This window comes from Artemia sp. Qi Xiang Cuo, chromosome 3, assembly GCF_049724085.1.
Source record: "Artemia sp. Qi Xiang Cuo chromosome 3, ASM4972408v1, whole genome shotgun sequence".
Classification (NCBI taxonomy): domain Eukaryota; kingdom Metazoa; phylum Arthropoda; class Branchiopoda; order Anostraca; family Artemiidae; genus Artemia; species Artemia sp. Qi Xiang Cuo.
Genome location: NC_142796.1, coordinates 43,172,850 through 43,194,381, shown reverse-complemented (window position 1 = coordinate 43,194,381; position 21,532 = coordinate 43,172,850). Strand labels below are relative to the sequence as shown.

The following is a 21,532-nucleotide window of genomic DNA, read 5'->3' as shown; positions in this document are numbered from 1 at the left end:
CTTGAGAAAGGTAAATAGTATTACTTCATTATTATGACCCTCTATAGCAAAAAGGTTAGTTTTCCAGGTTATTTATCTTTCTTCTAGTTGGCATGACAATTACTACCATCTCCATGACGTGGTCATAGATCATTTCACGCAAGCAAGTAGATGGGAGAGGTACAGACCATGTAGCCGCAGGAATGAATTTCTTTCTATGAATATGTTGATGAACTCATATAACTCTCATGTTATTCACCTGTTGTATTCTGTTTCAGTGTCCCCTCCCCTTCTATAATTTATTTCCCCCTAGACAAATTTCTGCTTAGGCTTTTGGGCTGGAAAGCCAGCAATAATTTCTCATATTCTTCTGTATTAATATACATCCCATTTCCATATTCAAAATTTATTCCTAACGATATTGTCAGGAAAACATTGAACTGATAAGTAAGGTCCAGGTAGATATGTAGTCTGCGAGAGTTTAATAAACTCAGTCCTATCCCGAAATCTCATGGTTTTGCTGTTTTCCTTATCATTTCAAATGTTTTTTTTTATACAATGTAGCTGTTCACTGTTGTTTTTTTTTAATTTGACCACCCTCCCTTTGCAGCTCACAAAATAGATTCCTACGCACATGATAAGTAAGCTTGAAAATATGACGATACTTTATATTGTCACATGAAGGCCTTATATATTGGCCTCATGTGACATTACTTTTGGATTCTTACTTCATGGTTACACAAATAATTATTTCCTTGGAAGGAAAAGAAAGATTTGGAATAATGTTGACCAAGTAACAAAAAAAGATCTCCTGAGGGAATAGACGAGTTTCCAACAGTTCAGGAGGCAGAGATCAGGAAAATTGAAGGTATATATTGCTATGAATATTCTATGCTAAAATAACTAAACAAAATCTACTTTAAAATTACAGTCCGGTAAAGTAAATACAGCTAAATCATATTGCTCCCGCTCATTATAAGACTACTTGCGACTGCGACTATGACTGTGACTATGTGTGGCTGCGACTGCAACTGTAGCTGCAAGTTTTTGCGAATGCGGCAATTTGCGACTACTTACGACAGGGATTCTTTTCCCCATCCTGTGATGGGGAAAATAATGGAGAAAATGATCTATCACAGACTCCTCTGGTTTGTTGAAAAAAATAATATGATCCCACACACTCAGACTGGATTCAGGAAACACCACTCCTCAACAGATGCTTTCATTTTGCTAACAAATGCAATTAATGAATCTTTCTCAAAAAATAATGTCCTAGTGGCAGCTTTCCTAGATTTTGAAGGGGCATATGACAATGTGAACCACCAAATTCTTTTAAATACTTGCAAACCTTTGAGTACCCCCTAAGCTAGTATCCTTTATTAAATCCTTCATAGAAGTGCGAAGTTTCATCGTTTGTGTTGGTTCAGCCTCTTCACCCCAAAAGACAATAACCAAAGGCCTACCTCAGGGAGCAGTGCTCAGTTGCCTCCTATTTGCCTTATATCTCTGGGACATGAACCTACCCCACACGAATCTACAATATGCTGATGATCTGGTGCTTTGGTCATCTGGCAACACCTTTCAGATAGCACAGTCAAATCTGCAAAAGTCACTTTTCCAGCTTGAAAAATTATCTCAACATTCAGATTTACCCATTGCACCCACCAAGTCAAAAATAATCCAATTTCACCGGAAGCGAAACCATGTTAATGCAAAACTAATTCTAAATAAAACAACTATTCCAGAAGATAATCATATTAATTACCTAGGTCTCATGCTTGACCAAAAACTCAATTTCCACCTCCACATTTCAAACACAATAAAAAAAATGCTATGTAACAGCAAATATACTAAAAAGACTTCTCTCTACTGCCTTGGATCGTAAGGGGAAACCCTTACTTCAATCCTATAATCACCATATAACACCCCATATTGATTATGGAGTCATCTTTTATGATGTAGGTGCAAAAACCCAGAAGCAAAAAATTTAAACAACACAAAAAGATACAATGTACCTCTTATTTGGTTTTCGGAAATCCACAAGCACCAAATTTCTTCTTATAGAGAGTTGGTTAATCACAATCAGGTAGAAACGTAGCTTTTTCTTGACAAAACATCTTACAAAAATTGAATCAAAGAGTTCACAGACATTACATAATTGGTTAAGAAATCCAGCCTTGTATAGAGAGGTATTGAAAATGAGTATGCCAATACTCAAAAGAAATTCCCTGTACCAGCAAAGTCTATTGCACCTACTTTCCCCCAATCCCCTCCATGGAATTGGTTATTTCCCATAATTATTTCCCATAATAAATACTGAATTTTCAAAATGGAATAAAGATTTAACCCCCATTGCTTTTGTCCAGAAAAAATTTGCAGAACTTAATACAATTACCTATAAAAATTACTTCCAAATATTTGTTGATGGGTCAAAAATGAATGAGAAGGTTGCAAGTGGTGTTTTCCTTCCTCACCTGAAAATTGCAATGGGCGAGAGATTATTTAATAATTTATCTATAATGTCTGCTGAGTTGAATGCCATAATCATGGCATTAGAACACCTTAAGCAAAACCAACCTTTGATTGCAATTTCGAATAATATAATCATCTATTCGGACTCTCTATCAAGTCCTGAGTTGCTGGTCTCAGCTCTTCAATATAAGTTGGACATTGATACTTATCATTGTCTCTGTATTGTTGATAATCTTGCCTCAAGTGGCATAAAAACTTATTTTCAGTACATTCCTAGCCACTCTGGCATAAGTGGTAATCATCAGGTTGATGAAATAGCAAAAAATGCTATAAATATTGACCAGCCAAGTGGGAGACCAATCCCAATTAAAGATATTTACCGATGGAGGCTATCAGATATTAATTTTAATAAGATTAATCCTATCCTTTCCCCCTGTCCCAATAAGTATCTTTCTAAAATTTATCATAGAATCCGTTCTGGAACAAATGGACTAAATTTCCTTGCATTCTCATATAAGCTTTCTAATTCAAGTGGTTCAATTCCCCTGTCCCCTCTTTGCAGGCATTGTAATATGAATAATAAAACAATTGACCATTGCCTATTTTAATGTAATATGCTGACGTCTGCACAACATACCTTGCTTTGTAAACTGTTAGAATGCTTCAAACACCACAAAATATCACTATCAGCCAAGAGCCTAGCCAATTATACCTGCACACAGAGCACAGAAATCGATATCTATCATCTTATATTCGAACTCCTTGAGTCGAAATATCTACTGAAAGATATCTGAGAATATCGTAAAAATAAGATACAACCCAGATATTAGCTCTGTAGCCCACAGAGTGAAGCGAAAAGAAAAGGGCTAAATAGTATCAACTGAATAGCCCGCCTGCAGTGAATTAGAAGAAGAAGACAGGGTCTATTTGCGTCTGCGACTTCTTACGATTAAGGCTACGACTACTTGTGACAGCGGCTAAACTACTTCCAACTAAGACTAAAGCTGCTACTACTATTAATACAATTGTGATTAAGACTGCGGCTACGGCTGCTACTGTTACTGCAACTACTACTACTGTTAAACTAAATCAAAAAGCTTTGAGTGCATCTAGGCTGTCAAAATGCCACAGATGCAATATCTCAGGAACAGAATTAGTTATTTAGTTGAAACTTTCAGCAAAAATACAGGGGGATTTAAAACTAAATCAAAAGATACTATGTGGATCCAGATTGTCTAAAAGGCGACAGTGCAAAATCCAAGAACAAATAAGGGTGATTCGTTGGAACTATCAGGGCATGTTATTGGGATGTTAAAAACTAAATCTCAGAAACAGTATAGGGTTTTAAATTGAAATTTCCAGAGCCTGTTGAACTACATGAAAAGAAACTATGTGCATCCTTGTTGTCAAAGGAAAGCATCTGCAATATCTCAGGAATGTCTAAAGGCATGAAGTTGGAACTTTCAAGAACGCTGAAAGCTGAATTAAATCAAAACACACTATGTGCATACAGTTAGTCAAAATGCATCGCCAATATCCCAGAAACAATTAAGAGTGTTAAATTGAAACTTTCAGGACATGTTAAGGCGTATGTTCAACAGAATAAAAAGAAGCTATGTGCATCCAGGTTTTCAAAAGGGCGCATCTGCATTATCTCAGGAATGTCTAAGAGTATTAAGTTGAAAATTCCGGACAATGTTGAGGTTGATGCTGAACCAAATCAAAGACACCAAGTTCATCCACGTTGCCAAAATGGAGTATCTGAAATATCTCAGGAGGGGAATTAAGTTGAAAGTTTCAGGGAGTTTTGTAGGGGATAGTCAATTTATATTTGTCCATACTCAAAATTGTGACGTGATGGGAATCAGAATGGCTGCATCCCTATACAAGGGCAAATAATGTTCGGGTTTTCAATCCATTTGTTTGAATAGTATTTCCCGTACCCATCCATCCGAATTTGCACGGTACAACTATTATTATAACTTATAGCAAATTTCGGATAAAAATATAAAGAGCAAAACAAAATCTTGATTCTTGAGAATAAAACCCGAAAAGAAAGCTTTACAGAAATTCCCTTAGTTAATCAATAAAAACAAACTATGTCAATTAAAACGAACAGAAAATAATTAAAAAAAATTTTGTTCCACAAAAAAGTATTCCAAAAAAAATTAACAAGCCACATTAAACCCAAAGCAGAAATAAAGTCAAATAACGATTCAAGCGTAAAACGAATATAAATCACCATCAATAAAAAAATGTAACCCAAAACGAACAAAAATTATAATAAATAATCAAGTCAAACTTAAAACGATCAGAAACTTTCATAAACTGGAAGTTTTCATGTGACCACTCTGAGGTCTGCGTTACAATATAAAAAAAGTACTTGCTCACAAAATTAGCAAACATTACCACTCCAAAGTCGGACGAAACCATAGAAAACAAAGTAGAAGCTCATAAAAATGGAAAATGTGGCCACTTTGAAGACTGATGGGAAACGAAAAAAAACTTATTAATTCATAAAAATAATAAATGTGACCGCTCTGAAGTCTGACCCAACAACAAAAAGAAATGTAGCAGTTAATAAAAATAGCGAATGCGACCACCCTGAAGTTTGATTGAATGGTAGAAAAATTGTGGTAGCTCACAAAAATGACGTTTATGACCACTCTGAAGTGTGATCCAATAATAGAAAGAAAAGATCATAGAAATGGCAAATGTAAACATTCTGAAGTATAACGGAAAAGCAGAAAAAGGGTAATAGGTCATCAAAATAAAATGTAACCATCCTGAAGTATGACACACAAAAGGAAAACAAGTCAGTCAAACAGTTCGTGATAACGAACTGTAAGTAAGGAGCGACCTGGCTCAATAGTAACCGAAACTCTAAAGAACAAAATTTTGATACCAACAGATATATGAAAAGAATCGAATTTTTATGATGATTTCAAATATATAAGTTGCATTAAGTTTAATCTTACCCATTAAAGGTTACGAGCATGAGGAAATTTGCCTTGTTTTCGAAAAAGGGGGGAAAACACCCCTAAAGATCAAGAAATTTTGATGAAAATCACACCATCAGATTCAGTGTATCAGAGAAACCCACTGTAGAGGTTTCAGTCTCCTACCGGCAAAAATGTGGGATTTTGCATTTTTCACCAGGAGAAAGATGACGGATGCATATTTATTGTTTTTTTTTTCCCAAGGGGTGATCGCATCGACCAAGTGGTCCGAGAATATCGAAAAAGGGCTCATTATAACGGAAATTAAAAGTTCTTGTGCGATTTTAAAGTGACCAAAAAATTGAAGGGCGGCAAGGCCCCCTCCCACGCCCCCTTTTTCTCAAAATCGTCCGATCAAAGTTTTGAGATAGCCATTTTGTTCCGCATAGTTGAAAGGCCGCATAACTATGTCTTTTGAAAAATCAAGACCCCCCACAACCCCTGGGGAAAGGTCTTTAAGTTATAAAAATTGTCCATTTTAGGGGGGAAGGTCATAATAGTATTTATTATTGGGAAGTATGCATACATTTCTCGGGTGGCATGGGGGCGAATTATATGCTGGTGGGATTTTCCATACGGATAATTTTCCATGGGCAGGGAAGTTTCCAGGAAGTCAATTTTTCAGGAGAAATTTTACACTGGAATTAGCCAGGATTCCTTTACGAAATTCGTCTGATGTCTCGCTTTCTCTTTGCTGATTCAATTTCACGTGCGGAGATGTTAAGGGTAATTGTCCAGGATAAATTATCGCCAGGATTACATTGTCTGGAGAATAAATCCGTGGCAGGAGGGATTTTTCCGTGGAGATATAGCCAGATTTCCAGGCATTAATTTAAAAAATGATTAGAAATTAAATATAAAAAAACGAGTTTTTTCAAGTGAAATTAAGGAGCAACATTAAAACTTAAAACGAATAGAAATTATTGCGTATATGAGGGTGTTGCTCTTCTTCAACCCCTCACTCTTTACGTTAAAGTTTGAATTCTGTCCCTATTCTTTAAGAACAACTCCTAAAACACTATGTTCGTTTAATTAGAACAATAAGAAGTTTTTATTAAAAGTTCTAAAAAAAACTTAGCGTAAAAAGCGAGGTGTTGACGAAGAGCAACTCCCCTCATATACGTAATAATTTCTGTTTGTTTTAAGTTTTAATGCTGCTCCTTACTTTCAGTTGAAAAAACTTGTTTTTTATTTAATAGCTAAAAAGAGAGACAAAAATGCGGCCAGTAACTGTAGCTAATAAACACAATATAAAAAAAATACAACGTAAACTCGAGGGATTTATCATAAAAAAACATTAATAAATGACAAAAAAAAATTAGAACAATTCTTCATCATAGGCCACCAAATGACGCTTTTCCCCTTGGGATTGGGATCCTTTTAAAGAATTTCTTGCAGCTGAAATAGATAAATTACATTTAGCTCCAAGATTTGGACCAGAATCTGTGGAAAGCTATCAAGATTAAAAACTCATGCTGATAACAAATGAAAAGGAACTGAATGTATTTCAATTAAAAAATCGGACAGAAGAAGGTGTAGCAAAATACAGGCAAATTAGACATTAGACGCCTTTACAATAGGCGCACGCATAAAGACTTAAAAATAAATGACTTAAATCATGGTAAATTTTGAGTTATTTCCATTTCTTGGCTAGGTAGAAAGGCGCACTTTATACGTCTCTTCTTACTCTATCCAAATATACTAATTACTTCCATTTCTAATCCCATTTTGGGATTTAATAAGTCCCTGATTGTTTTCTACATACCGGTTAAAAAAAGACGATAAAATTGCCATTATTTTGTAAATAAATTATCCAAAAGTTGTATATACCAAAGGCATTAATTTATAACAATTTAGTTCCATAAATATGCGAATTTATAATGTTATTCTAAAATTTCACGATGTGGGCACAGTGTTTTTTTTTTTGGTTTTTCTCCATAACCGGGCACTTCGTATCGAAGGAATTGTCGTAGAAACTTCGAAAAGGGTTCATTCGATTGAAAATTGGAGTGGCTAATGCCCTTTTTAATAGTCAAAAGTGATTGGAGGGAAACTAGCCCCCCACGCCCATCATTCCCCCAAACACATCCAATTAACATTTTGAGATAGCCATTTTGTTCAGCGTAGTTGATTTCCAAATAGAAAATATTTTTTTGAGGAGGACACTCCCCTACAGCCCTCAGGGCAAGGGTTTTAAGTTATGCCCTGGGGGCATATAAGGTTTTTATAGAAGGCGATGTCGTAGAAACTTCAAAACAGGCTCATTCGATTGAAAATTCAAAGGGCTAGTACCCTCTTTAATATTCGAAAGTGGTTGGAGGGCAACTAGCCCCCCCCCCCCCACACCCATCATTCCCCCAAAAACACCCCATCAAAATTTTGAGATAACCATTTTGTTCAGCGTAGTTGATTTCTAGATAGAAAATATATTTTTGAGGAGGACACTCCCCCACAACCCTCAGGGCAAGGGTTTTAAGTTATGCCCTGGAGGCATATAAGGTTTTATAGAAGGCGTTGTCGTAGAAACTTCAAAAAATACTTATTCGGTTGGAAATTAAAGAGCTAGTGCCCTTTTTAATAGTCAAAAGTGATTGGAGGGCAACAAGCCCCCCCCCCCGACGCCCATCATTTCCCAAACACATCCAATCCAAATTTTGAGACAGCCATTTTGTTCAGCGTCGTTGATTTCCAGATAGAAAATATGTTTTTGAGGAGGACACTCCCCTACAGCCATCAGGGCAAGGTTTTTAAGTTATGCCCTGGGGGCATATAAGGTTTTTAAAGAAGGCGTTGTCGTAGAAACTTCAAAAAAGGCTCATTCGATTGGAAATTCAAAGGGCTAGTGCCTTTTTTAATAGTCGAAAGTGATTGGAGGGCAACTAACCCCCCCCCCCACACACACACACCAATCATTCCTCAAAACGCATCCAATAAAAATTTTGAGATTGCCATTTTGTTAATTTCCAGATAAAAACATATTTTTGAGGAGGACACTCCCCCACAACCCTCAGGACAAGGATTATAAGTTATGCCCTAGGGCATATAAGTTTTTTATTGAAATCTTTTTTGTAGAAACTTGAAAAGGGATCATTCGATTTGAAATTCAAAGGGATAGCACTCTTTTTAATAGTCAAAAGTGATTTGAGGGCAATTAACATCCCCTCTCACGCCCACCATTTTTAAAAACACATCCAATCAAAGTTTTAGATTGCCATTTTATTCAACGTAGTTGAAAGTTTTGGAAATTAGGTCTTTAAGGATGACAACCCCTCCCCCCAGAGCCCTCAGGGCAAGGGTTTTAAGGTATGCCTTGGGGCATATAAAGTTTTTATTGAAAGCGTTGTCGTAAACACTTCAAAAGGGCTCATTCGATTGGAAATTGAAGGGCTAGTGCCTTTTTTAATAGTTGAAAGTGATTGGACAGCGACTAACGCCCCTCTCACGCCCACCATTTTCCAAATCACATCCAATCAAAATTTAACATCCAATCAAACTTATGTTAATTTCTGCTCGTTTTGAGCTTGACTCGGTTATTTATTGTAATTTCTGTTCGATTTGGGTTTCATTTATTTATTGAGGGTGATTTGTGGTAGTTTCACGCTTGGTAGATTATTTGATTTTATTTTTGCTCATTTTTGTTTAATGGAGTTCTTTACTTTTCTTTGTAAAACTTATTTTGTGGAAATTTTTTTAAAATTAATTTCTGTTCGTTTTATATTGATACAGTCTTTTAAGAGAAAAATTAAATAATACTAAAAATCTTTTCTTTTTTTTAAAGATTTATAGTTTGATCTGCTATTTGTAGGCTGGAAAAAAATGTTCAGCAATTCTTTACAAGATACACCCTTTTAAAAATCTGGACCCAAATAGAATTGTTTCATTTACTTTCATACCACGTCTAGTTGACCTGAAATGGAAAACTTGATACCATTCGCAAAAAAATCTGTTTACTTTTTTTGATAGCATGGATACACTTACGCTATTTTGATTTGGTTAAATCTTAAGAGTAGAAGCAGTCCCAAAATTTTGAACATAAAACCCTCAGTCGTTCTTGGGATACTGCTGAGGATCATATTAAATATCAGAGACATCAACAAGATGATAGGGGGCTAAGTCCTTCCCCATAATGTCATCAATTAACTGATTTCCTCAGCAATTCATTGATTCTAATATAATTTAGCGGTTTTTTGCTGTTTCGAAGAACTTACCCTAATTTTCGAGAAATATAATTCTGGCCCACGTTACTGAATCATAAGAATAGATATATAGGCTACTTTCTCCATAAAATTTAAAATAGTTCAAAAATTCCTTCAAATACTTCTTTGACATTTCAATTTTTCACTAAATAAAGTAAAAAATAGTTAAACACCCAATACGTAAAAAAATATTAGGTAAATGATGAAAAAGCATCATCAACAGAAGTTACATGCTCTACGTGGAATAAATCCAACTTTTTTAATGTTATCCCTCCAGAAAAGATTCAAAAAGGGTCAGTTCAATTATCAAATATGTTGTTAGCTTTTTATGTTTAACGAATCCGTATAAAATGGTAAGCATTCGGGTAGGATATGAATGCAGTATTTTAACTTCTCTATGTATGTAAAAAGACAGAATAAAGAAAGAGAGAAAGAGAGAAAAAAAGACAAAGAAAAAGAAACAGAGAAAGGAGATAAAGAAAAATAGAGCACGAGAGAGATACAAAAGATAGATGGAGACAGATAGCGAAAGAGGAAAGGGAGAAAAAGAGGGAGATAGAGAGAAGGAAACAAAAAAGAGGGAGAGAGAGAGAGAGAGAAACTAATAAGCTATTTTTAGTTTAAAATATAAGTTTTAATGAAAAATAAAACCAAATATATTCCGGACAAGAAATTGCACGAAGGAAAAAGTAGGACACCAAACTTACCAAGAGAAGACCATGTAGATGACGCAGAAGCGTCATTAATAGGTGTCACAGCAGCCTGTCGCCTAGCTAGGGATACTCGAAGCTCGATGCCCGAAATAGTTGTATGATTCACCTACAATATGTAAGCAAGACTGTCAGCACAAATAAAATAGCATCAAGACAAACTAGGTCATGAAAAATAAAAACAGATTGAGCGAACTATCCACCAATCTGATTTTAGATACACAGTAAATGGCTATACTCGATCGATTCGTCATGCTAATTGATGACAACTTGGTTGTCGACAACCTGTTAGTTGGTGAGAACATGGAGTTGTACCAATTCAAAATTGTCATACAGTCTAGAGGATTAAAACAAAATTACTTAATGTATGATGCTTCAACATGATGTTTGGTGGCATTGGACGGCCAAACTGTCAGTACACGGACAGGGGAGAGGAGCATCACTTGAGGTCCTCTTTTAGTTTTCTAGATGCTAGTTCTCTTACTTCTAAAAAAATAATCTGATGTAACAGAAAACCAACTTTTTCTTGATATGGCCCCCTTAAAAAGAATGAAAAGACGAAATTAGGCAATGTTTGGTTTTCGGTCACCTTTGGCACTGGGCAATTTTTTTTTTCATAGTCTCAGTGTTCCATATACAAAACGCCTAAACAATTTAAACATTCGGGAGTGACACAGATAAATCTTATTTTCATCTGAAATTTCATTTTGATTCTCAAATTGAGGCTGTTAAATAGTATTATCCTGTCAGTGCTAATATACTGTTATGAAAGCTGGGCGTTGACAAAACAGATAGAGAAAAGAATCCAAATTGTCTTTGATGGATTCCCAGAATCAGTAGCACATCATTCCATTAAGAAGAATAAAAGCTCACCTAAGATATAGCCTATTCAGAAGAGACGCTATGCAATGTGCTTCTATTTTTACAAACGTGGCATGTACTGATACTCCATAGTGGCATGAACTGCCACTATATTATATGATGCCCGCATATTTTATGCGTTACCTGTCAAATAGCGGTATATACTGCCATTATTTTATGTGATGTCCGTACATGATATCATGTGGAAAACAGAACTTCACCAAAAATACACTTTATTCAGCATAAACAGCTCTTACAGATGTAATGAAGCGCTATAGAAATTTGTGCAAAATAATCTATATAGTGGCAGTAATTATATTCACAAGAAAAAAATTAAAGGTCATTACAGATATAGCTTGTTGAGCAAAATTGACACGTTTAAACTTTACTCAATTTATAAAAATTCAGGGAACTTATTTTAAATGACGTCAACAAAATGATTTTACAAAGAAAAATAACGAATCACCAAATTTATAACTTGCTCAGCGCAACTGACACTTTCAAATGCTATATAAAAATTTCAGTAAAATATTCTGTATGACGGGAACACGCAATAAAAATAACATATATATATATATATATATATATATATATATATATATATATATATATATATATATATATATATATATATATATATATATATATATATATATATATATATATATATATATATATATATATATATATATATATATATATATATATATATATATATATATATATATATATACTTTTATACTTTTATGAATTGTATGAAGTGTGGAAACAAAAACAAGTAATAGAAAATAAAAAAAATAAAGCTTATCAAAAAAATAAAATATTCAGCAGAAATACAATTTTAAACGTTACGAAGCGCTATAAATATGAAAAAACCTAAATATTTCATATGGCAGCAAAAATAAGATTTTATACAGAAAAATCACGCCTCACCTTATTCATTGCTTGCTCAGCAGAACTGACACTTTCAAACGTTGCAAAAATTTAAATAAAATATTATATATGTCGAGAGCACAAGATTTCATAAAGAATAATACAAGCTCAGCTGTGACATAGCTTACTTGACAAAACTGGGACTTGTAAACGTTATGAAACGTTAGAAACGTTATTAAGAATTACTAAAATATTTCAACAAAAATAATACCTTACCAGATCCATAGCATGCTCAACAGAACTTACATTTCAAACCTTGCAAAAATTTAAATAAAATATTATATGATGGGAGCACACGATTTGAAAAAAAAAAATAATACTAAGAGATCATCTGAGACACAGCTTACTAAGCAGAGCTAGCACTTTTAAACATTCGAACGTGTTACAGACGTTGTAAAAATCTAAGTCAAGATTTTATATGAGAGCAAGCAAAATGAATTTACAAAGAAATATATACCTCACCAGATTTATACCCTATTCGGTAGAGTCGACATCTTTTAACGTTATGAAGTGCTACAAAAATTTAAGTAGAATGTTTCAGACGATGGTAGAACGCACATATTGTAGAACATAGGCTCAAATCGGGGGAGGGGGGAGGAAATTCCCTCCCTGGATTTTGAAGAATAATTTATAAATATTCTCATTTTGAAAACGACAAAATTAATACCCCTCCCCCTAGATGTTGAAAAATATATTTTCTTGCATGTTCATTAAAAAAAAACTTTGCAACTTCCTCCTTCATTTTTGTTAATTGGCACCACTACACACATCCTCATAAAGAAAAGAAAAAAGCTCAATTGAGACATGAAGGTACTATAACAAGATACTATAAATGTTAGAAAAATTTATAAAAAGATACTTTATGTGGTAAAAAAGCCCGCTAGACAAATAGTTTACTCAACAAACTCGGGCTTTTCAGATGTTCTGAATGGTTTAAAACATTTGAGCAAAATTTTATATAATGGCAGTAGCGTCAAATGAGGAGGGAGGGATTGTGACTCCCCCTTGATTTGTTTGGCCCCCTCTCCTAGATCTTGGAAACAACCTTTGTGGGGGTATTTTCATTGACGAATGCTATTTTTTTGCTATTTTCAATGGAAAAAAAGAAAAATTTGCCCCCTCCCCCAGATTATGAAAAATATTGTTCGTCCCATTCTAAATTTAGTGAACTGACTCCACTGCATGATGACAGTACACAATAAAGAAAACTGAAAGCTCACCTGGGATATAGCTTGTTCAGCAGAACTGGCACTCTCAAAAGTGATGAAGCCACAACTACAAGAAAAAATATATACTATTAACCACAATATTCATCCGTACGGAAAGAATTTAGTGCGTTTATAATGTTGCTAATAAGAAAAATTCTAAAACCCTCAAATTTTTCGAGCCCTTAACTTTGGTTCAAGAAAAGACTCTTAACCAACTCAAGGAATGTCGCTTTGAAGAAGTTACAGATTTATTTGTATATATTACAGGTGGAAGATAAAAATAATATCTAGGGCGAAGAAGTAAAAATAAGCAGCACAGAGTCATAACGCGCCCCCCCCCCCTGCAAAGATAAAAATAGCAGGCTGAAAATGGTCTTTTCTTTTACTTTAAAAAAATATTGTTCAGAACGTTACCAGGCACAACATTCACAAGAAGAGTATGCAAGTTGGGAAGTATTAGAGCTCAATAATTGTGCCCCATGTTAACTCTAAGTACGTCTCAAACCTTCTAGAACTCTAAAATTAATATAGAAGTTAAAATAGTAAAAATACAGGAGTTGAAGAGCAAAAATGCGTTTAGAACGATGAGTTATTGATTAATCAGAGTTAACCCTGTAACGTCGCCTACCTCAATCAAAGCATCATACAATAAAACTACCTAACTTGGGTTTAACGTAAAATAATGTATTTACGCAACGTAACTTGGAAATTAGTTTGGGAGTTAATAGAATAAAAACACTGGAGTCGAAGAATAAAAGAAACGCACGGAACGATGAGTTATTAATCAACTTAGCTTTGATCAGCTTTCCTTCCTATTAGGCAGAGTTGATCATAGCTAAGACTGGAACGTAGCCTAAATCGTTCAAACCACAATGCATTTAGAAAATGTATTTGTTGATAGGGTAACCGTAGGGTGAGGGTCGGAATGTAGCTTACAAAGTTCAAACTACAACGTCGGATAAGGTTCAAAACTTGAAAAGGTCAAACCACTACGCGAAAAAGTCGTGCAGTTATTGATAAGCCCAGCGTTGGACAAGGCTAATCGGAAGCTAATTAAAGGTAGCAAGAGATTAAAGTCAGTATGAACAACTAAAAGCTATGCTCAGTGGTTCAAAAGTGCAATTAATGTTAATTAATATTGCTGTTATTGATTTAATATTATTACTTTTTAAATATTTATTTAGTATTATAAAAAATACATAAACATTGTTATTTATTCAATATTATCATTTTTTATTTATTACGTATTTATTTAATTTAAAACTAATTAATATAAACGTTATTTCGTATAGTTCTAGATAACATTATTTCAAGACGACGGGGATAGATAATTTCTAGGCGAGATAGTACTTTCTCATCTCATCGTAAATTATAAAAGCAATTTTCAGGCGATGTAATCAATATCTAGACGATGAAAAAGCGGGCTGATGAAAGAAGGATGAGGAAACTAAAACTGGTGAGTTAAAGTATGAAAGAGAAAGAAAAATAGAATCTTATCAGAAAAGAAAATAAACATAGACAATAGACGAGGGACAAAGAAAGTGAGATTAAAAAGCTAAGAGGGAGGATTCGGATGGAGTTTGAAAAGGTCTTGAAGGCTCAAAGGGTCATGGGTTCTATTAATTCGGACAGAGGCCTAAGTAACGGCTCAAATAAATTGCAACGTGTCCATCTTTTCTACCAAAATATACATGTGAAGGATTATCCAGTTTCATAATTTAGGGTTCTTGCCCTTGGGGCCACGCCGATTGTTCTGGATAACATTATTTCTAGACAGATAAATAATATCTAGGTGCGAATGATCTTAGAAGTAATTCTAAAAATAATTTCAAGACGAGGTAAGCAACATTTAACGATGAAAAAGTGAGTTAGCGAAAGAAATATGATGAAAGATTGGTGAGCTTAGATAAAAAAAAAAGAAAAATATAATTTATGAGAAAAGAAATTGACATAGACAAAAGACAACGAATAAAGAAATAGAAATTAAAAACTTTACATAGTAGGTTCTGAGGAAGTTTAACAAGGTACATCAGGTTTACAGGGTCATAGGAACTATTAAAAATCATAGGCTATATTAATTAAGTCAAAGTCCCAAGTAGCGGCTCATGGAATACATATCTAAATTCCTAGCCAGATTTCAGTTTTAAAAGTTACAAAGCGCCCATCTTTTCTACCAATATGTATATGTGAGGAATGGGATAGAATGTTTCAGGGTCCTTGTCTTAGTCCATGTTTTAGGGTACTCCGATTGGAAGCTTGGATTATTTTGATGGAAAAATATGCCTACAAATTTTATCTGATACCAGGGGCGTATAAGCGGTGACCATGGGCAACAAAGGACACGGGAGGAGGCTGGTTGCCCTCCAATCACTTTCACCTCTAAAGACGGCACCAGAGCTTTTAATTTCTGATAAAAAAAAACCCTTCCCCGAGTTTCCAAGATCGAGCCCTTCTTTTCAAATGGGCTAAAAAAAATAATATATGGGAAACACATTGCATTTTACCAAGTCAACGTTTACTAAACTTACAACAACAAGGTATCAATGAAGAACAGATTATTTGCATTATTTGGGACCCTTGACTCTGCACTTTTCATCTCTCCCAAGGAAGAACTGATCATAGACCTTTTGACCATCCTGATTAAAAAAAACTATCATGAAATTTTGATCCGATGCCGTATGTGCCTATGGGGGTGCCTCCTTTTGTCCTTTGACCTGTTTCAGCCCTAATAAAAAAACATTTTTCGAAAACAGGGGAGGGGGAGGGACTTTTTTATTGTGAAAACACTCGAGAAGAGTATTTTTCAAAATATAATGGTAGCAGCTGGAAAAAAAAAAAAAAAAAAAAAAAAAACCATCTAGTTGCCCAATTAAATTTGTATTTATCAGCCCAAGAAGTTACTTGACAAAGCGACTAAAACTGCATAATGTTGCATAAGTTTTCATTTGATTTTTACTTCACTTACTCAATTAAAAGTCAATTGCTTAGTAAAATTAGTTAATTAAGTTAATTACTTACTTAAATTAGTTAATAAAAAGTTAATTCCTTTAATTTTCATTTGATTTTTACTTTACTTACTTTTTCTCTATTTCCATCGCTATGTTAACAATCAGGCCAAACTTCTGAAAATTCTTCTTAAGAAACTGCTCAGTTATATTATATCCATGCACATAGATGGTGTTGCCTGTCTTTGGTGATGCCTCCTTCAGCTCTTCTTCTTCATTTAAAGCTTGTCGGCGAACAGTTTTTTCCACCAGACCGGTTGCAGGTACAAAGGATTCGTAAATATTTGGAACCTAGTGAAGATTGTTTCGATTAAAGAAGAAGAAGAAATGAGCAAACAAACCAATTCCTATTTTCGTTATAATCTGATATCTTTTGTTTTTTTTTATAATTGACCTCCCCCCCCCCGGAAAAAGGCAGGAATTCAAAGGCACTATATTACAAAAAACAAAATTTACCAAAGTGCAGCGTATTTTTTTCCTTTTTATTACTATCCACTGAGGATCAATTTTATCAATTTCGATTATTCAGCGTTTATTGAAGGAATTCTTCAGAGTGCTGATTTCGAAACTGCGGTTAGTTTCTTTCTAAAGTTTGAAAAAAACGAGATACAAGAACAAATTATAATAACAAAAATCAGTGATTTTCAGCCAGTAGAAAAAAACAAAGACAAAACAGATATTTTGGCAAGAACCGCAGGCAAGCCGTCTTCAATGCTCAAAAAGAAAAAAAAACTAATCTTTTGAAGTGAACATTAACCAAGCAGAAAAAACACTGAAACAAACAAAAAAACGGAATAAATGAACGCTTATTCACAAACTAGATTGGGCAACAATTGTCTCCTTAGCGATTAACTTAGCTTGTCTACTGACCTTATTTTTATTAATACGGTCAAGGATCTTGGTTTAAAATGAGAAGAAATATTAATTGGCACCACTGTCTTGTAGGGAGGCAATCGAAATTGAAAAATACATAAATAGAGATCTTGCTTCAAAAAGAGCTACTGGAAATATTTTTATAAGCCCAATTTACGATAGCTTAATACAAAGAAAAATTCTGTAAAATTCCTTCTTATATTAAACAAAGATCATCCCAGGTTTAAATTACTAAATAAAGAGCCTCAGCGTCAGCAAACCATCTCAAAGTCAAAGGGCCCATTAGCAAATTCTCCCAGGGGACTAACCACCATCGAAATATATTGAGAATCTGGGGTTTGACTATAAAAATTTGATTGAAAAGACAATGAAATTTTACATCCCCTGTGTCGGCAGCGGTTTCGAGTAAAGCCGGTAGCACCACAGGGAACTTCCAAAGCCACCCAATCGCTAAAATGATATTTTCTTTAAGCTGATTTTTTGCGTTTTCCTAGCGGGTATACTAGAATATTTTTAAGGACTGTCCTTTCCTCAATTTTGAAAAGAAAATTCTGCTCCGTTCAATCGAAAAGAAAATTTACACTTTCTAATGAAGCAAGCTTCATCAAAATTGAATGTCTCTATTTCCAACACAAAACAGAATAAGTTAAAGGGTTTTCTAAAATTTCCAGGCTCGTTGGTGTCGCCTTTTAGTTTTCTGTTGTTTATTCAGATCTCTTATCCAAGCTGTACAAGTTATGGCAAGACTGCTCAATCAATTCTAAATAGTTTGAACAAACAAACTAAAAAAGTTTATAATGGACAAGAGGTAATCCCTTAAGGTATCAAATCCCCTGAAGTTATTAGGGTTTATAAAATGTAAGCAGAAAGGATGAGGCCACACCTAGAGATTTTCCCTGGTCAGGAAGAGAGAGGTCGTCTGACTAATTCAGATGTCCTGTACCGATTCACTTAAACAGGCTCCATTCTCTTTATTATGGATGTGACAGTTTCATCATTCACAACCAAAGTAGAAACGTTAGAGCACATGGCAAGCAAGCTTATTCTGGCTACTTGAGTGCAAAAATTGTTAATCAAGATAAATCCTTAGCCCCCCTGAAAGTGTGCACCCATCAGTAGTGATATGCGTTATTGTTCTTCTTCTAATTAACATAAGCACAAAGTATCTATCTCGAAGCTCCCTATCGGCCTCTAACACACTAGACGAAACACATCATTTTATTTTTTTTTCCCTCTTGTGGTTGAAATATAAAAAAAACACAACTCAAGTTAAGACCGGATCGTTCCCTGTCTGTTTGCAAATTAATACAAGGGTACAGTAGTGGCTCAAAAAGTAGTGGTGGTAGGAGTACAAATATTATAATTAGTTGTCAAAATAATTAAAAATATTGTCAAAATATTAGAATGTCAATATTTAAAACTATTAAAAATAGCGTTAAACATCAGGAATTTGTCTTAAGTTGCAGGTGGTAATGACTCGGGTTAAGTGGTTATAACCAGAATTGTCAAAAATTTAAAAGTATTGTCAAATTACTAGAATGCCAATGTATAAAATCAGCGTTAAACATCAGGAATCTATCTCCTGTTGCAGGTGGTAGTAGCTCAGGTGAAGTTGTTATAATTAGAATTGTCAAAAATTAAAAAATATTGGAATGTCAATATCTAAAATCAGCAGAAGAAGTTTTCTTCTGTTGCAGGTGGTAGTGGCTATATTTTAAATTTATAAATAATTATAAATTTTATTTATAATATAGTTCTGATTTGTTAACGATTGTCTAGATTCAGGTTTAAAGCTGATATTAATTTTTTTTAAAAGTCTGAAACTGAGCTTTATTTTTCGAAGGAAGCGCTCAAAGAATGAGGCTAGGCACAATCTTTTCAGATGAGATGGTTGTACAGTTTAGCCTGCCACGCGGATGTCAGCTGGGTCCCCTATTACTTCTTGCATATATTAATAATCTACATGAATGTCTTAAACAGTGTCAACGCTAAGGTGCGATGAAGCGCAGGTACGGTCAGTACTTCTGAGTTTTGCCAATGATACTCGCTTACAATGGCTGTGAAAACAGAAACTGATTTGAAAAATGGCATGAAACAAATGATACTAATAATTGAAAGATGGATGCGAGTGAACAAAATGATTGTTAATTGGAAGAAAACGGTGTTTGTCTTATGTGGCAGAAGTGCAAATTTCTATCCATGGGTTGAAGAAATTGAAGATAGAAGTTGACGTATAAAATGGACAAGTATTATGAAGTATCGGGGCGTCATGACAAGACTACCCAAGTTTTAAAGATCATATTGCGGATACTGATGAATTTTTTCAGCTTTCACATTTTTTCATTTTTTTTAATCAGCACAGAATTTTTTATTGCACATTGGCACGATTGTACATAGTTTCATAATTAACTGAGTGAAGTTAACGAGAATGTCCTACATGGGACAGAGTTTGAACTCTCTTGAATAGTATGCTACAAGTTTGGACTGTCTTAAAGCTATAAGAGAGTCTAGAGAATAGAAACACAACGACTTATCTAACTAACAAATGTAGTGGCTGTTTTGAGCATCTCGAAAAAAAAATGGAACAAATTAAGCCGTCATGCCAGTCCTGATTTTAAATAATTTGTCTTTCAAAGCGGGTATCAAGAAGAAGCCAAGAGAAAAGTTAAGAAATTTAAGTGCTAGAGTTTTTCAAAAAGGATTTTTTGAAATCTAGAAGAATTTTTTTCAAAAAGGTTATTATAATGTTGTATATTTCTCTTATTCATCCATATTCATTATATTTTGTAATAGTTCGGTCGTCGACATTCATTAGACGTTTATACCTGCTCCGTGTGTTAAAAAAATAAGCATATTAGAGTTTTGGCCGATGATTTGTCTTGGAGTTCGGTATGGTATGATCTTGGTGTATGCAATTAAAAATTCTACCTTTTTTTTGGTTTGGTAAAATTTTATGTAAATTTGTTTGTGTACAAAATGTTTTCTAATTTGTTACTTGTATGGTTTTCAGACTTTTGCAGGAAAAAGGAACATAATTATGAAACTAGAAATGTTGAAGTGGTTATAAAGCCAGTTCCCCTAGGTACTGGAAAACATACAAAGTTTTCCATTAGGCATATAGGCCCTGAAGTCAGGGACAGACTTCCAGCAGAAGTAAAACTTCCTTGATCAGATGTGCTTCTTTGCAATGTATCCATTTTTACCAATATTCTGGGGTGGATTAATTTATTGATTTTGGTCTGATTAAAGGTTTGTGAGTTGTTAAAAGAAATTTTGATTCATAGGTTTTATGATTTGGTTAGCATTTGTCGGAATTTTCATTAGTTATAAAGTAAGAATGAGTAAATCATTCAGTTTTTCTTTAAATATATCAATTTTAGAACTGTTAATTAACTCTTTAGTAAGGGGAAGGGAGGGGGAGAAATAAGATTTTTTTTTTAGAGGAAGTTCATTACTAGTTGATTTGAGTTCTTCTAGGTCACCCAAATGTAGGTTTTTATTTTTTAGCATTATATGCTGATTTAACTATTGTGTTTTTTTTCACTTATTTGTTAATAAATAAAAAAAATCAGAACTTTCAAAATACTTAAAAATATTGTCAAAATATTAGAACGTCAATGCTTAAAATCAGCATTGAACATCAGGAATGTGTCATCTGTTGCAGCAAAGACCCTCCTCGTTCCACCCATTCTCCTTTCATAGATATGATGATACCAATAAGTCCAGAAGACACAAAACCAGCTATATACATACTATATCCCTATACAGTGTTGCAACAAGATAAAAGGCCGACAATTTGAACCAGAGAATACTTGATTTACTTTAATGATTGACAATTCTGTTAAAACTTATTGCTGAAAGATTCATCAGTTAACAGTAACTACTAACAAATGCCTCTAACAAGATATAATCTATTATGTACAGTATTTTTTTGTAGCATTGTATTTTCTCTATCATTTTTTCTAATTGGGCCTTCTACGTTGTGAACAGTTTTCAGAGAACACAGCAGGCAATGTTTTTTTCTGTTTGTTTTTCTTCAGGTGTTTCTAATCTAATTTAATTAAGAAAAGTTTTCGCAGAATGCGACGATTTTACAGCAGGCGTTGCTACTTTTTTCGTGACAAGCCCTTTTTTACTTTGCTTGAAAACAAGTTTCTTTATTGAACACCAGAAACCTTAACATGAAAACCGCAAACACCATAAACCAGTTTACTCCTGTAGAACAGTAAAGTTAAAAATCTGAAGCCAGAAACCAATTGTGAGTTTTCAATTCCAAAATGCTGTAAGACTGTACCA

The 21,532-nt window shown here is 34.1% G+C and overlaps 1 protein-coding gene across 1 annotated transcript in view; it reads right to left on the bottom strand.

The window, feature by feature from the left end:
* Positions 1-6,717: 6,717 nt before the first annotated feature.
* Nelf-E (negative elongation factor E) overlaps positions 6,718-21,532 on the bottom strand; it is a 48,696-nt gene continuing 33,881 nt past the window's right edge. Inside the window, exons 4-7 of the mRNA XM_089086926.1 lie at positions 16,437-16,654; positions 13,371-13,425; positions 10,354-10,465; positions 6,718-6,848 (exon numbers count right to left, since the gene is read on the bottom strand). Of these exons, the coding sequence (XP_088943052.1) occupies positions 6,769-6,848; positions 10,354-10,465; positions 13,371-13,425; positions 16,437-16,654 (465 nt within the window). The 3' untranslated portion in view covers positions 6,718-6,768. The remainder of the gene's footprint in view (positions 6,849-10,353; positions 10,466-13,370; positions 13,426-16,436; positions 16,655-21,532) is intronic.